Raw genomic sequence first — 17,752 nt, forward strand, 5'->3', positions numbered from 1 at the left:
CAGGAGGCGCCTGAGCCTTGGACTAGTGTGGAGGAGACAAGGGAGAGTGATCCGGATGCCAGTAGTGAGTTGTTCCTGGATGCCCGGCACCGAAGAGCTAATAGGCGTCAGGAACAGTTGCCCAAGTACAGGAGGTAATTGCACTCAGCTGGTGGTCATTAGGCTCCTCTCCAGACCAAAATAAGACTGCTTGTGCACATGCCCCTCTTGCAGAAGTCAACGCAGGAACTAATGTCAGAGAACATTATTATGAGCTTGGTAGACTGGATTGCTGCCACGGCTTATCTATGTTGGATTGCTGCCAAGGCTTATCTGTGCCGGTTTGCTGCCAAGGACCTGTCTGTCTGTTAATTAAATGCCGTAACTTATCTTTGGCTCGGAGTGTGTGTTGGTGTGGGACGAGGGAGGTAAGAACACAAACCTATGCATGTGTGTCAGAGGTGACACGCAGAGCCCTCTCTCTGGGCATGTGCGCCATCGACAGCTGCTCTTCTTCTTTCTAGCGCACACATGTGTGCCAGTCAGCTGGTCTTTGCGGGTGCCAGAAAACAGATTGAAAAATGCCCAAAAAACAGGATCGTTTTTAGATTGTTTTGGGCTCATTTTCAGGCTGTTTTTCGGGCCCAAAATGGCCTAAAAACAACCAAAAACCAGGCATGTGTGTGCTGGCCAGCTGATCTTTGGGGGGATGCCAATAAATGGCCCGAAAAACGGCCAAAAAACAGACCCTTTTAGGCCATTATCAGGCCATTTTTCTAGCCGTTTTCAGGCTGTTTTTCGAGCCAAAAACAGCCTGAAAATAGCCTGAAAAATGACCATCGCTGCCCTACTCCATTTTTGACAAATGGCAGTCCAATCTCTTCTTGAAAGCTTCCAGTGATGAAGCTCCCACAACTTCTGAAGGCAACTTCTGTTCCATGAGTTGATTGTAGGGAACAGCTCTAAAGGGCCTTGAAGGGCTGGAACAGTAAGGATGTGGACTAGCTTTGAATTAACCATTATTAACCAATAAACGTTAAGCAAAATAATCAGGCATTTAGGGTATCAAGGAAAGCAGAGACACCATAGAGCAGGGGTAGGGAACTATGGCAACTTTACAACCTGTGGACTTCAACTTCCAGAATGCCTGAGCCAGCCTGGCTGCCTAAGGAATTCTGGGAGTTGAAGTCCACAAGTCGTAAAGTTACCATAGCTGACCATCCCTACCATAGAGTTTTTCTCCTTAGCTCTCATGCCCTTAACTCTTTCATAAAGAGACATTTAGGGTATCAAGGAAAGCAGAGACACCATAGAGTAGGGGTTGGCAACTATGGCAACTTTACAACCTGTGGACTTCAACTTCCAGAATTCCTAAGCCAGCCTGGCTGCCTAAGGAATTCTGGGAGTTGAAGTCCACAGGTCATAAAGTTACCATAGCTGCCCATCCCTATCATAGAGTTTTTCTCCTTAGCTCTCATGCCCTTAACTCTTTCATAAAGAGACATTTAGGGTATCAAGGAAAGCAGAGACACCATAGAGTAGGGGTTGGCAACTATGGCAACTTTACAACCTGTGGACTTCAACTTCCAGAATTCCTAAGCCAGCCTGGCTGCCTAAGGAATTCTGGGAGTTGAAGTCCACAGGTCATAAAGTTACCATAGCTGCCCATCCCTACCATAGAGTTTTTCCTCCTTATCTCTCATGCCCTTAACTCTTTCATTGCCACACTCAACTTCAGGTTTCAATTAATATTTGTATTGGTATTTTTTCACTTATAATAATTACATTTAAGAGTCATTCCAAAGTGCTGAGAATCTGCATTATTTTGCTTCTGCTTTGTTATAAGACGGTATGGCTGCTATTTAGTGTTACATCAATAATATTTTTTAAAGTTTATTTGTAGTGTGGTTGTGGATCCGGCCTTGGGAAAACACTGCATTTTTAATTTTGTTTTTTTAATGCTTCCTGGGTTTTAATGTCTAGTCAGTTGTAGTGGAAGGGCTCAACAAAAATCACTCAACTTTTTAGGAATATCCCGAGATACTAAGCTGAATCTAGTAAGAAAGCAGGAATCAGTTCTAATAAAAAAGACAACAGATTTATTGTCAACTACAAGAAATCCAAAGAGCTAAACAGAAATGCAAAATGCTACAAAGTGACCTTAGAAACCAGTTTTAAATCTGGAGTTCACTGCACAAAATTAAGTGGGTTTTCATTGGTTGCATTGGACTCTGTTCTTTCTGGTAGTCAATACTAAATCTACATTTTTTTCTGAAATGTTCTGATGGCCAAAGATTTGAAGAGTTAGAACTTCTTTCTATGGAGACCTCAATTTTTTCTACTTAAAACATTGGCTTGTGTTTTACCTTTTAAAAAGAACCTGGAAGTGGGTCACAGATTGCTTAACGTACAACATTTTAATTCGATTCAAGTCTAGGAACAGGTAGCTAAGTGATGTTTTGGAATACAGATTCCCATGGAGAAACAAATATTGGCAGTAGGAGCTGAACGTTATCTTGAGTACAGGGAGTCCTCGACTTACGATGACAATTGGGACCAGAATTTCCATCGCTAAGCAAGGCAGTTGCTAAGTGAGTCGCACCCGATTTCACAACCTCTTTTGCCATGGCTGTTGTTAAGCAGATCACTGGAGACCATGAATTACATGATCGTTCAGTGGATCCAGCTTCTCCCGTTGACTTTGCCTGTTAGAAGCCAGGTGACAAATGGTCACCACTTGACCCTGTGACCTCTCAATTGTCATAAATATGTAGGAGATGACCAGGCTGAGCCCGAGGGAGGTATCAAATGCGCCATAAGTCATGAGTCCCTGCGCTCCTGCAAGGGATCTATGTCGAGCCCATCTTGAATGCCTTTCTTATCTCCCACTAATTTGCCTTGACTGTTAGTAGCTCAGATTCTTGTAGAGCGCTTGAGCTTGCTATAAATCTTTACGCTCATTTCTTTGTTTTTTATTATTATTATTATTTTCCTCGTACAACACCTTACAGTCATTATATCAACATTATTATGTCATCATACCTGGACATGCAAATATTACTTCGCTTCTATGTTTATAAAACTTTATACCCAGTTCTCGCTATATATATATATATATCTTGTTTTTCGGCTTAATTAATTTTATTCTTGTTTTGCAGCCATTTGTACCAATTGTTCCAAATTTCATAATATTCCGGCTCTTCTTTGTCTTTTAATTTTAGTGTTAATTTGTCCATCTCTACACAATCCAGAATTTTTTTTATCACTAATTTGTCCGAGGGGATATTATTTTGTTTCCAGCATTGGGCAAATGCTATTCTAGCTGTGGTCAGCAGATGTGTTAATATGTACTTAATTTTCTTTGTATATTTCCCTTTGATTATTCCGAGCAGAAAGAGTTCGGGTTTGTATTTTATTTGTTCTCCTGTAATTTCTTGCACCCAGTTCCAAATTTTTGTCCAATATTTTTGAGTTTCCGGGCAGGTCCACTATATGTGATAGAAAGTCCCTTGTATTTTTTTTATACTTCCAGCAGGTCGGATTCATGTTTGGGTACATTTTAGCAAATCCTGTTAGTGGTAAATGCCAACAATAAAATTTTTTATACATATTTTCTTTGAGTACTACTGATCGTGTTAGTTTATAATTTATATTCCAAATTCTTTCCCAATCCACTAGATCTATATTGTGTCCAAAGCTTTTGGCCCATGCTATCATGCAACCTTTAACTTTTTCTTCTTCTAATGTTACTTCTAATAAATATTTGTAAATTTTTGTTATGAATTTTCCGGACCAATTAAAATTTCATCTATTTTTTGTAATTCTGTGTATATTCCATATTCTTTTACATCTTTTTGTGAATCTCAATTGTAGGTGAAGATATGGTCACCAGTCTATATTTATATTTTGCTCCTTTAATTCCTGATTTGTTTTCAAATTTCCTTGGATGTCTAAAATTTCACTATATCTAACCATTTTTGATAGATCTAATGTATTGGGATGTGTCTTGGCTTCCATAGTGGAAAGCCATGTCAGTATTTTCATGTAGTATCTTTCTCTCATTTTATTCCAGACCTGTATCAGTGCATCTCTAATATAGTGTCTATGAAAGTATTTTTTTTTCTTTTTACCCTCTTCCCATAGGAAAAAGTGCCATCCCGTTTGCAAATCGTGGCCCTCTAATGTTAGTATTCTTTTATTTTTTAAATTTATCCAATCCCTAATCCATGTTAATGCTGCTGCTTTGTAATAAAGCTCCCAGTCAGGGAGTCCCATACCACCTCTGCTTCTGTCATCCTGTAGAGCTTTCAACTTTATCCTGGCTTTCTTCCCTTGCCATATAAATTTTAATATAATTTTGTTCAATTCAATAAAATTATAATTTTATTATAATAATAATTTATTATTATGAGGATTGTTTGAAATAAGTATAACAGTCTCGGTAATATATTCATTTTTATCGCTGCTATTTTTCCTAATAATGATAGTTGTAGTTTCCCCCATAACTCTACATCTTTTTTTTATTTGTTGCACTAATTTTGTATAATTATTTTCTTTTATAGTTGAGCACTTTGCAGTTGGCCATATTCCAAGATATTTAACTTTCTTTGTCGCTTGCAGTCCTATTATTCTTTCTAATTCTTTGTTTTGTTCTTCCTTCAAATTTTTAGTTATCATTTTAGTCTTTTCTCTATTAATCTTTAACCCTGCTACATCTCCCTATTTTTCTAATTCTCGCATTAAGCTATTTCCTGTTTCTAACGGATCTTCTATAATAAATGCTCATTTCAACTGCCCGAATCTCCTATTTTGCCCAGCGCTTGGCGAAATACATGCTAAGCACCCAAATTTTGATTGTGTGACCAGGGGAATGGTGCCATGGTGTAAGAGTGAAGACCAGATATAAATCACTTTTTCCCAGTATCCTTATAACTTCAGATAAGGGAAGGCCAGGGTCGCCGGTCCTACTTGAAGTCTTTTGGAGAACTGATGCATCTCCGCATTTTTTTTTAATCTCCATCCAGCAAATCAACAACCACTCAGTGGAACTGCACGCTAAGCCAGACTACCACAAGTTCCTGATTGGGCGTGGAGGTGCTAATATCCGCAAAGTGAGGGACCGCACCGGTGCCCGGATCATCTTCCCCACCCCTGAGGATAAGGACCAGGATGTTATCACCATTGTGGGGAAGGAGGAGGCAGTACGGCAGGCCCAGCAAGAACTGGAGTGTCTCATCCGTAACTTGGTATGGGTCGTACAGCTTTGGCAGAGGTCTCCAAAGATGGCGTGTTTAAGACTCGTGGATTCAGCTCCTCCCAGAATTCCTCTTGAGGAATTTGTTGAGTGGACAAATCCCTAGAGCTCTAGCGCCGTCGCTGTGATTTCATTCATGCAGGTTGATCTTCTCTTAGCACGTTTTCTCTTCTAGAAGGTGGGTTGGTAGAGATGGAGGGCCACCAAAAATCATCTCTACTTTGGAAGGGGAAGGCTAACTGTTCTGACCTAGGCTTCCCCAGCAGCACGAAGCTGAGTCCTTATCCCGATAAACCCCTTTTATTTAATTTACAGTTAATTCCTCTTCAGCAAAGCCTTTCGTCTCCCACAGCCTTTCAAGATAGTTCACAATTACCGACCTTTGTCAGGCTTGGAGAGTGGCCAAGCCAATATCTTTCAGACGCCGCAATACTTGGCAAGAATAAAGGAATGAACCAATTGTCTCCTGCAAACATTGTTCTCCTCTGGAGAACCGGTAGCGGAATTTTTGAGTAGTTCAAAGAACCAGTAAATACCACCTCTGGCTGGCCCCGCCCCCATCTACTCTCTGCCTCCTGAGTCCCAGCTGATTGGGTGGAAATTGGGATTTTGCAGTATCCTTTCCCTGGAGTGGGGTGGGAATGGAGATTTTACAGTGTCCTTTCCCTGCCACGCCCACCGAGCCACGCCCACAGAACCGGTAGTAAAAAAACTTTGAATCCCACCACTGTTTTATTCCCTATGGGAGGGACCATTCACTGTCCACCTGTGGCTTTACTCCCAAGTTGACCCTTGTTCCTTAGCTGTTAGCTTCGTCTGGCAACTCTGCGTAATCGCACACTGGGAACAGGCTCCAGCTGTTCCTCTGCCTCACTCATGTCTGACTCTGAAGGCAGCTGCTAACTGTCAGACGGCCCTGGTCCCATCTCTGCCTTCGACACAGAGCCCTCATCAGAGCCTCCCCCAGACTCCAGGATTGGCCCATGTTCTCCCCCAGCCTCCTTGAACCTGTCCGAATCTGCTGCCTGCTCTGCTGGCCACTGGCAAGCCACAACAATAACTATAACTCTTCTGCATTAGGAAGATTTTATACTTTTTGCAATTCCTGCTTAAAAGAAACCTGTAGGAATTGATGGGGAAGGGCTCGTCCTAGGAATTCTGGGAGTTGAAGTCCACAAGTCTTAAAGTTACCAAGTTTAGTAGACCTCTGAGCTATTGGATGGGGTTGGGGCGAGATGCTGGGTCAAGAGTGGGAGCATTCTTTCCACACATCCTTATTGTAGGAGTTGCTGTCATTGTTTTCATAGGGATTGAAACCTCCCCTTATTCCTCATTATTCCTCATAACGATATTGCCGCTAATGGTTTTAACCAGGCCAAACCAGAGGTGAGTTGCTGCTGGTTCGGCCTGGTTTGGTAGTGGTGGCGGCGGGAGGCTCCGCCCAGACTCTTCTGCGCATGAGCACGAACAAACTGGTAGTAAACTGGTTAGCAGCCCACCACTGGGCCAAACATTCTCTTTCCAGACGGGATCAAATTGTGAAAGGTGGAGGAGAAACAACTTCCATGAAGCGCGAAAGCTTAGTGACTCCTTCTGTTCCCCACCCGCTACTTCCCCTCTAGGATAATGTCATTGAAGACTCGATGGTGGTGGATCCCAAGTACCACCGCCATTTTGTGGCCCGTCGGGGACACGTGCTGCGGGAGATTGCAGAAGAGTACGGTGGGGTCACTGTGAGTTTCCCCCGGACAGGTGTCCAGAGTGATCGCGTGACGCTCAAGGGAGCCAAGGATTGCGTGGAGGCGGCCAAGAGGCGCATCCTGGAGATCATCGGTGACTTGGTAGGTCAGGCTCTTCTCTCTGGATTGCGGTGGGCACTAAAAGTGACTCTTGGGTGGACCAGAGTGTGAGTCGTCTTAGAAAAAGCACCTTTCTCGTCCTTCTACCATGAATCTGCCAGCAGAGAATGCCTCTCATGCTGTCCCATTTAATGAACAAATCCCTAGAGGTCACAGCAACTTTTAAGATAGAGAAGATAACCTTTATTGGTATTTTCTACCATGAGCACACAGGCATACATTAAAATTGAAATTCTGTTGCCTGCTCTCAAAGGAAAGTGTATGTATACCCATGCTCATACATTACACAAATATACACATCCTATACACACACACCCACTCTGTATCTATGTACATACATACATACATACATACACACACTCATATATAAAGATATATTCTCTCTGTAAGAGTGTGTGTGTGTGTGCAGTTTCCAAAAGATGACCTAATTAATTTACAAGCCTCGAGACAAAGTTCAAAAGAAATCCAGTCATTTATTAGGAGCAACATTTTGACATGTTCTTCTGCAGAGCCGACACTGATTTCCGGTTAATGGTCTCTGAACTTTACCCCTGTGTCTCCCCTTCCCTCAGTCTGTCATAAATCACATCCACCAGCGAGGTGCTGCAGCAGGCTGTGAACTTTGCTCCTAACATGTCTGCTGTAGAAACCTGAGATCCGACTCTGGCCGAAGGTATGCATGGAATTCTCCCTTCCTCCAATGTCAACTTGATAGTAGTCGTGGAAACGCTTTACAAGTTGACAGTACACACACGCACACATAAACACACTATATATATATATATATATATATATATATATATATATATATATATATATATATATATATATATATATATATATATATATATATATATATATATATATATATATATATATATATACACACAGACTGTATGTGTCTATATATGTGTCTGTATGTATATGTATACACACACACATACATAGAGACACACATACATACTGCATACACTGTGTCTGTGTGTACGCACACAGAGAGAATATATCTTTATGGGTATGTGTATATATGTATTAATATATATATGTGTGTACATATATGTGTATATATGTTTGTGCACGCTTGTGAGACAGAGACAACAGAATTTCATATATATACACAGACACATGCACTGCACTATATATGTGTGTCTGTATGTGTGTATGTATCTGTGTGTGTGACAATCTCAATCTTACACGGGAAAAGACCCGAATACAACAAGACACACACTCACTCACTCTCTCTCTCTCTCTCTCTCTCTCTCTCTCTCTCTCTCTCTCTCTCTCTCTCTCTCTCTAGATATAGATATAGATATAGATATAGATATAGATATAGATATATACATACACACATGCATACACACACACACACACACACACACACACACACACACACACACACACACACACACACACACACACACACACACACATATATATATATATATATATATATATATATATATATATACACACACACATACATACATATATATACATATATATACATATATATGTACATATACATATAAACAACAAAACCATATATATGGACCCTGGGCAGGGTTCAGACTTCGAGCAGGGACCAGGGAGGCTGGTTGGCCACCAGGAGGCGCCTGAGGCATGAAGCAGTGGGAAAGATCAAAGGGAGTTTATCCCTGATGTCAGGCATTGGAGCAGTGGTGAAGATCAAAGGGAGTTTGTCCCTGACGCCCGGCAACGAAGGGCGGAGAAACGGAGGCAGCAGTTACGGAGACAGACTCATAAGAGATAATCAGGTCCAGGTGGTTGTGGCTTGGCTCCTCCCAAGAGAGTATATAAGAAGAGACTTTGGGAGGAGCCCTTTTGCAGGACACAACCGTTCATACCAAGCTGGAGAAGCTCTTGTTTGTATTGTATCTCTTGTCTGTGGAAGTCTGGGTTGCTGCCAATGTATTGCCAGTGAGTCATGTTGGGCTTTCAGCCAACAGGATTGTAATTGCTGTAAATAAAGAGTGGCAAACTATTAAGCCTGTGTTGGCGTTAATCGCTGGAAGGAGGGGGGTCAGAACGTACACACACACACACACAGAATATATCTTTGTGTGTATATGTATGAATATATCTGTGTACATATATGTGTATATGTGTGTGTGTGCACATACACATGTGTATAGCATGTATATGTTTGTGTTATATATATGCATGGGTATTTATACATTTCCTTTTGAGACAGAGACAACAGAATTTCATATCTATGCACACACACACTGAGTTTGTGTATGTGTGTACGTACACACCAGCAGTGGGCTTCATATTTTGTTATCCCGGGTTCGCCGCCTGCTCGCTTCGCATGCGCTTTGCCTGTGTGGTCCCCTTACATGCATGCGCCCGGCTTCAAAAATGTGCCTAAATAGGACGGCACAGAACCGGGGCAGGGTGGTGGTGGGCCCACCTGCCTTTTCCGCTACCGGTTTGGGTGAACAGGTCCGAACCGGCTGAATACCACCTCGGACACGCGCATGCACACACACACTCAGACACACTTTGCAAAAGGTGCAGTTTGCAAAAGGTGATCGCACAACCTCGAGACACAGCAGCCGCCATAATTATGGGTCAGTTGCCGAGCATCTGAATTTTGATCACGCGAGGAGGTTGCGGATGCTGTGAGAAAAACGGTAACCAGTCATTCTTTTTCAGTGCCGTTGTCACTCCCGAGCGATCCCTGAAATGAACTGTTGTAAGACGAGGACTGCCTCTAATGTAACATTCACCGCCTTGAGTTTCCGACAAAGTAATGAAGGTGAGATGAAAATCTTGATAAATATATAAACCAGCGCCTGGGCTTGGATTTCTCACCTTCCGCAGGAGGCTCAGGTGATCCTGGAATGCGTCATCCCTCAGCGGTACCATCGGGTCGTCATGGGGGCGAAAGGTTACAAGGTGCAACAGATCACTCGGGATCACGATGTCCTCGTCAAGTTCCCGGAGCGAGACGACAATTCAGGTGGGTGGGGTGAGGTGGAGTGGTAGGTGGTGTAGTTTTCAAACTCCCCTGCCCCCCCCCCCCCAAAAGAAATTCCAGGAAGAAACTCAGGACGGTGAGTGCATTGTTTTTTTTTTAAAGCTCCTCTATTATTTCAATTTATTTTTTTCTTCTCGCAAGCAGGTTCAGAAGCACAGTCTCAGGAAAACGGCGACGTGATGCCCGAACTGGACACAAGTCCTCGCAAATGTGACATCATCCTCATTTCCGGACGCAAAGAGAAGTGCAAGGCTGCCCGGGCAGCTCTGCTGGTTAGGATCTTGCCTTCCTACTTCGTTCGGGAAAAACGTTCTTTGTCTTTAGCTGTTTAGTCTTACTCACCTGTACAGGTGACCTCATTGGTTTTCCAACCTGTTTTTAACCGAAGAAAGCATCTGGCTAGTATTTAGCTGGGTGTTACATTGGCCTTAGGTTCTGTGTTCTGCTGGGTAGCCTAGACCAAGTTGGATTTCCTGCCAGTTACCTGCTAGAGGTGCGAAATGAGAGAAATATTTCACCATTAAGGAAAAGTTATACAGGTTCACTTTAATATACTTTATTGTCATTGCACATGGTACAATGAGATGAAGTGCTGTCTTCAGCGTACATTACAGTGATAAAAATAAAAACACAAACATACAACCTTTACATTCTATGTACACTATATTGCCAAAAGTATTCGCTCACCTGCCTTTCCTCGCATATGAACTTACTGTAAGTGACATCCCATTCCTAATCCATAGGGCTCAATATGATGTCGGTCCACCCTTTGGAGCTATAACAGCTTCAACTCTTCTGGGAAGGCTGTCCACAAGGTTCAGGAGTGTGTTGATGGGAATTTTTGACCATTCTTCCAGAAGCGCATTTGTGAGGTCGCACAATGACGTTGGACGAGTTTACGTGGCCTACCACTTTGTGGCTGAGTTGCTGTCGTTCCCAAACACTTCCACGTTCTTATAATACAGCTGACAGTTGACTGTGGAATATTTAGGGAGGAAATGTCACGACTGGATTTTTTGCACAGGTGGCATCCTATCACAGGTCCACGCTGGAATTCACCGAGCTCCTGAGAGCGACCCATTCTTTCACCAATGTTTGTAAAAAGAGTCTGCATGCCTAGGTACTTGATTTTATTCACCTATGGCCATGATTGGAACACCTGATTCTGATTATTTGGATGGGTGAGCGAATACTTTTGACAATATAGTGTCCCGATATCACCAGTGATGGGGAACTTTTTTTGGCTCATGTGCCAAAAGCGGGGAAGTGGGATCGTGCATGGGCGTGCCACACCCATAATACAATGCACCTGACCCCAGCATGTATGCGCGCATGACTAGCGCTCCACCCCATTTTTGGCATGCTTTTTTTGCTCTCCCCAGGCTCCAGAGGCTTTATAGGAACCTGGGGTGGGCGAAAACAGCCTGACCCCCCCCCCCAAGGTTTCAGGAGCTTCCCTGAAGGCTCAGGAGTGCAGAAAACCAGCCCTCCGGGCAAACCAGAAGTTCAGGAACAGAGTTCCGGTTTGCTCCTAGGGTTGGTTTTAGCCCTCCGGAGCCTTCAGGGGCCTTCCGGAGGCTTCCCTGAAGGCTCCGGAGGGCAAAAAACGACCCTACAAGCAAATGGGAAGTCATGCGTGCCATAGGTTCACCATCCCGGCATTATACCGTAGAATTCAATATGGTTACTGCCCTGGGATAGAAGCTGTTTTTCAGCTTGTTCTTGTTTTTATTGTCCTGTACCGTCTGCCAGATGGTAATAGTTTAAAAAAAAAAGTGCCCACCATGGGATGGATCTTCAAGAATGTTTTGAACTTTCTTAAGGCAGCGGGAACTATAAAGCTCTTCCAAAGAGAGGAGAGGGCAACCCGTGATCTTCTGGGCAATGATGTTAACCCTCTGGAGCTCTGTCTTATCTGCCACTGTGCAATTGGCAAACCATACACAGATGCAGTCAGTTAAAATACTCTCTAAGGTGCAGCGGTAGAAGGTCACCAGAAGTTTTTCATTCAGTTATTGTTTCCTGAGAAGTTTCAGGTAGTATATTCCCTGCTGGGCCCTTTTGACCACTGCTGCAATGTGAGTTGCAAGCTGGTCCTCATGTCATGCCCCCTGTCGAAACCTGAATCTGCGGAGGAAGACAAGATAAAGCTGGAGCTGACGGAGATTGAGGAGGTGGCTTTGTTGGCTTCGGAGGAATGTGGGGAGAAGCAGGCCAGGGCCTTTCAGGATTGGGATTGGGACAACTTGTAGGCAGGGAAGAATGGGGGCAGGATGATCAAGAGAGACTAAGGAGTGAACATGAGAGACAGAGCTCAGGCGATGAGGAAGGACCACCCTCTCCTGATCCTTGAGCATGGAGAGTGGAGAGAAGGCAAGAAAAGCACAGGCTCACTCAACAACTCGGGAGGTGGCAGGATGATCGAGAGACTAAGGAGTGAACACGAGAGACAGAGCTCAGGCGATGAGCAAGGACCACCCTCTCCTGATCCTTGAGCATGGAGAGTGGAGAGAAGGCAAGAACAGCGCTGGCTTTTCCGACAACTTGGATAAGAGAGCGCCCCACCTCTCTTCACAAGGCACACCTGGGGACAGACTTAAGGAGATGCTGTGGGGAGGGCCATTTGTCGGGAACAAATGCTGAATTGGTAGAGTTTGGTGTGCCGGTACCGATATTTGGCATTTGTAGGACTGTTTGCTTCTACCTTATTTGTGAACTCAGTGCCTTCTTCCTGACTTCGTGAACTCATTACCTTGTTCCTTGTTTAGTGGACTCACTGTTTGTTCTTTGTTTCGTGGGCTCCTTTCCTTGTTCCTTTGTTTTGCTGGACTGGGCACAGGCAGAGGGTATAGTGGAGCAAAGTTCACTCAACAAAGGTCTTGCTTAGCTGTTGTGGCCCAGCAGGAGCCGTTGGAGCTGCCACCAGACTCCAACAGCGAGGGGCCCGATGAGTCGGCTCTGGATAATGTGGAGGACCCTGGACAGGGTTCCGACTCTGAGCAGGGTGCAGAGAGGCTGGTTGGCCACCAGGAGACGCCTGAGCCTTGGACCAGTGGGGAGGAGACAAGGGAGAGTGAGCCGGACGCCAGTAATGAGTTGTTCCTGGATGCACAGCACCAAAGAGCTAATAGGTGTCAGGAACAGTTGTGCAAGTACAGGAGGTGATTGCACTCAGCTGGTGGTCATTAGGCTCCTCTCCAGACTATAAAAAGACTGCTTGTGCACACGCCCCTCTTTGCAGAAGTCAACGCAGGATCGAATGTCGGAGAACATTGTTATGAGCTTGGCAGGCTGGATTGCTGCCAAGCCTTATCTGTGTTTATTGCTGCCCAAGTTTGTCTGTGCTGGTTTGCTGCCAAGGACCTGTCTGTCTGTTAATTAAATGCCGTAACTTATCTTTGGCTCATAGTGTGCTTTGGTGTGGAACGAGGGGGGTCAGAACACTTAGCAATCAATATTTTCGGTTCGATCGTGGCCGTAAGTCGAGGACTCCCTGCATTACCAGGACATCAGAAGTACAAACTGCTCTGCCACGTTCCTCTCTCCTTAGGCTCTGGTACCCATCACCATGGATGTTGACGTTCCTTTTGATCTGCATCGCTACATCATTCGGCAAAAGGGAGCGGGCATTCGCAAGATGATGGAAGAATACGAGGTAAGGGGGGATGATTCAACTTGCGAACCTGCGCTGTTAATCTGGGTTTTGGGTGGGTTTTGACAGACTTTTAACCAGTGGTGAAATCTATTTTTTTCTCTCTGCAAGTTCTGTGGGCGTGGCTTGGTGGGGGGGGTCATGTGACTGGGTGGGTGTGGCTATGTAGTGATGTGACTGGGGTGTGTGTCAAAAGACAGAAACTCACTTTAACAATGTCCTGCTGGAGCAGGGGGTTGGACTAGATGACCTCTGGGTCCCTTCCAGCCCTGGAATGCTGTGTTCTTTCAAGGTATCCTCTGAAGCTGTGTCTAGTGTCCTTCCTTCCTTCCATTTTTTCCTTCCTTCCTTCCTTCCTTCCTTCCTTCCTTCCTTCCTTCCTTCCTTCCTTCCTTCCTTCTTTTTCTTTCTTTCTTTTCTTTCTTTTTCTTCCATCCCTCCCTTTTCTTCTTTCTTTCTTTCTTTCTTTCTTTCTTTCTTTCTTTCTTTCTTTCTTTCTTTCTTTCTTTCTTTCTTTCTTCATTTTGTTAAGTTGTCTAGAATAATAATAAGAGTCTTTAAAAAATAAGTCTAATAATTGAACATTCTATAGGCATTTAGAGTTGTTGACTTACCTCCTTGCAGCAAACAGCCTGATTAGCACAAGGGGGAAAAAAACCCTGCCTCCCAGCAATTTTCCATGTGGAACAAACAGCAAGTTTCACTTTCAATTTCTCCCGATCATCAGCTGTTACAGGCTGCAGGGATTGCTATAGTTTATTAAAGCCCCGTTTGCTGCAAAGAGGTAAATTGCTGGGAAGCAGAGGCCAAAAGGTTGGGGCCGGTGGGTGGGTGGGGCTACATTCGGTGTATAAGATGCACCCAAATTTTCACCCTCTTTTAAGTGGGGGAAGGTGCGTCTTATACTCCGAAAAATACAGTAGGTAACATCTTCAGTGGAATTTAGGGGACATCCCATTACAAGTCCCTCACTTGACACGACCCACACCTAACCCATAATAAGAATCTTACTTGACATGACCCTCACTGGATGTGACCTCCCCATCACAAGGCCTACTGACCACATGAAGACCTTATAAGCAGTATCACAGATAGTATAAGCAGTATCACAAGAGCCAAGGTGGTGCAGTGGTTAAAATGCAGCACTGCAGGCTACTTCAGCTGACTGCAGTTCTGTAGTTCAGCTGTTCAAATCTCACCAGCTCAGGGTTGACTCAGCCTTCCATCCTTCCGAGGTGGGTAAAATGAGGACCCGGATTGTTGTTGGGGGCAATATGCTGATTCTGTAAATCGCTTAGAGAGGGCTGAAAGCCCTATGAAGCGGTATATAAGTCTAACAGCTATAGCTATTGCTATCTTCTAAACCCCATTAAAGATTTTCAGAAGTGGTATTCAGCTGGTCCAGACCGATTTGCCTGAACCAGTAGCGGAAATCACGTCTAGGCCTGCCCATCCGCCCCGGCTCTATGCCCTCCTAATTAGGCATGTTTTTGAGGCCGGGCACATTTGCGGAAGGTGCATGCGTGAAACCCACCACTGAAGATCTTACCTAGCCCGTCTCTCTCTCTCTCTCTCTCTCTCTCTCTCTCCCTCCCTCCCTCCCTTCCTCCCTCCCTCCCTCCTTTTTTTTTCATTTGCCTCTTCAAAACCCTGGTGCGTCTTATACTCCGGTGCATCTTATACGCCGAAAAATACGGTAGGTTCTAGCTTGGCATATTCTTTGCTCTACTAATTTCTGTTTGGAGAAACAGAAATTTGGGGAAAGAAAAAAAAATTAAAATTCTGAAATTTGATATTAGGACTTCAAACATCTTAATTAATAAATATTGTATTTTTCGGACTATAAAATGCACCCAGCTTTTGGGGAGGAAAACAAGAAAAAAAATCTGCCTCTGCCTCCTTGCAGCAAACATCCTGCTCAGCTCCAGCACAGCCTGATTTAGTACAAGCAGCTGATTGGTGGTTGGATCGGCTTCCCAGAATACCTCCAATCAGCTGTTCCAGGCTGCAGGGATCGCCGCCACCCATCGCCATGTCCACGTGCCCCATTTTCGGCCTCTGCACATCTTGTTTTTGGCCTGTTCCTGGCAGTGGGGATCGGCAGCAATAGGAGGCGGCAATCTCTGCGGCCTGTAGGGCTAAAAATGGGATGCGTGGGGGCCGAAAATGGGGGGGCGCAGAGGTGGTGATGGGCGGCGGCAGTGATCCCCGCAGCCTGGAACAGCTGGTTGAAGGTATTCTGGGATGCTGATCCAACCTCCAACCAGCTGTTCATGCTAAATCAGGCTGTTCTGAAGGCTGTTTGCTGCAAGGAGGCAAATTGCTGGGAGGCAGAGGCCGAAAGGTGGGGGCCAGCGTGTGAGCGGGGTTTCGACCACATTCGCTCTATAGGATGCAAAGACATTTCCACCCAATTTTGGGGGGAGGGGTGCGTCTTATAGTCCAAAAACTACGGGTAACCGAGCTCACACTCCCCACTTCGTTCTGCAGCAGATATAACTGTAGCAGGCTGATTTGACCACAGCATCTCTCAGGAAATGGATCACCCCCGTCCTCTTTTCATTTTTTTAAACATGGCTGTTTTCCATTCTGCAGGTGGCCATCTCAGTGCCGCAGCCCGAGCAGCAGTCAGATATCATCAAAGTCACCGGCCTGGTGGCCAATGTCGAACGAGCCAAGGCCGGTCTCCTGGACAGAGTTAGAGAGCTGCAGGCTGAGCAAGAAGATCGGGTACTTCCCCTTTAAAAAATAATAATAATTAAGGAACAAAAAAAACCCCAAGCACTAAACTAATATCATTTGGATGGAGGAATGGAATGGAATAGAAAATGGAATGAAATAGAATAGAATAGAATAGAATAGAATAGAATAGAATAGAATAGAATAGAAAATATGGAATGGAATAGAAAATGGAATGAATGGAATGGAATAGAATAGAATAGAAAATATGGAATGGAATGGATTAGAAAATGGAATGAATGGAATGGAATAGAATAGAATAGAAAATATGGAATGGAATGGAATAGAAAATGGAATGAATGGAATGGAATAGAATAGAATAGAAAATATGGAATGGAATGGATTAGAAAATGGAATGAATGGAATAGAATAGAACAGAAAATATAGAATGGAATGGGATAGAAAATGGAATGAATGGAATGGAATAGAATAGAAAATATGGAATGGAATGGAATAGAAAATGGAATGAATGGAATAGAATAGAATAGAATAGAAAATATGGAATGGAATAGAAAATGGAATGAATGGAATAGAATAGAATAGAAAATATGGAATGGAATGGGATAGAAAATGGAATGAATGGAATGGAATAGAATAGAAAATATGGAATGGAATAGAAAATGGAATGAATGGAATAGAATAGAATAGAAAATATGGAATGGAATAGAGAATGGAATGAATGGAATAGAATAGAATAGAATAGAATAGAATAGAATAGAATAGAATAGAAAATATGGAGTGGAATGGAATAGAAAATGGAATGAATGGAATGGAATAGAATAGAATTCTTTATTCGCCAAGTGTGATTGTCCTTGGTGCATAGGCTCTCAGTGTACATGAAAAGACAAGATACATTCACGAATCATAAGATGCAACACTTAATGGTAGTGATAGGGTACAACTAAGTAATCCGGAATCAATATCAACATAAATCGTAAGGATACAAGCAACAAAGTTACAGTCATACAGTCATAAGTGGGAGGAGATGGGTGATAGGAACGATAAGAAGATTAATAGTAGTGCAGACTTAGTAAATAGTTTGACAGTGTTGAGGGAATTATTTGTTTAGGAGAGTGATGGCATTTGGGGAAAAAGCTGTTCTTGTGTCTAGTTCTGGTGTGCAGTGCTCTATAGCATTGTTTTGAAGGTAGGAGTTGAAACAATTTCTGGAAGGAAGAAAGGAGGGAGGGAGTGAAGGAGATGGCAATGAGAAAGAAGGGAGGAAGGAAGGAAGAAAGAAAAATAGGAAAGGAAGGAGGCAGAGAAAA

The 17,752-nt window shown here is 43.7% G+C and overlaps 1 protein-coding gene across 1 annotated transcript in view; it reads left to right on the forward strand.

The window, feature by feature from the left end:
* LOC148046609 (vigilin-like) overlaps positions 1-17,752 on the forward strand; it is a 113,172-nt gene that overhangs the window by 83,555 nt on the left and 11,865 nt on the right. The window contains 6 exon segments of the mRNA XM_087714172.1: positions 5,004-5,225; positions 6,856-7,074; positions 9,937-10,075; positions 10,238-10,365; positions 13,644-13,748; positions 16,341-16,475. Coding sequence (XP_087570298.1) covers positions 5,004-5,225; positions 6,856-7,074; positions 9,937-10,075; positions 10,238-10,365; positions 13,644-13,748; positions 16,341-16,475 — 948 coding nt within the window.

Source organism: Thamnophis sirtalis, unplaced genomic scaffold (assembly GCF_051295495.1).
Source record: "Thamnophis sirtalis isolate CommonGarterSnake01/CBP01778 unplaced genomic scaffold, rThaSir2_p1.2 scaffold_4, whole genome shotgun sequence".
Lineage (NCBI taxonomy): Eukaryota > Metazoa > Chordata > Lepidosauria > Squamata > Natricidae > Thamnophis > Thamnophis sirtalis.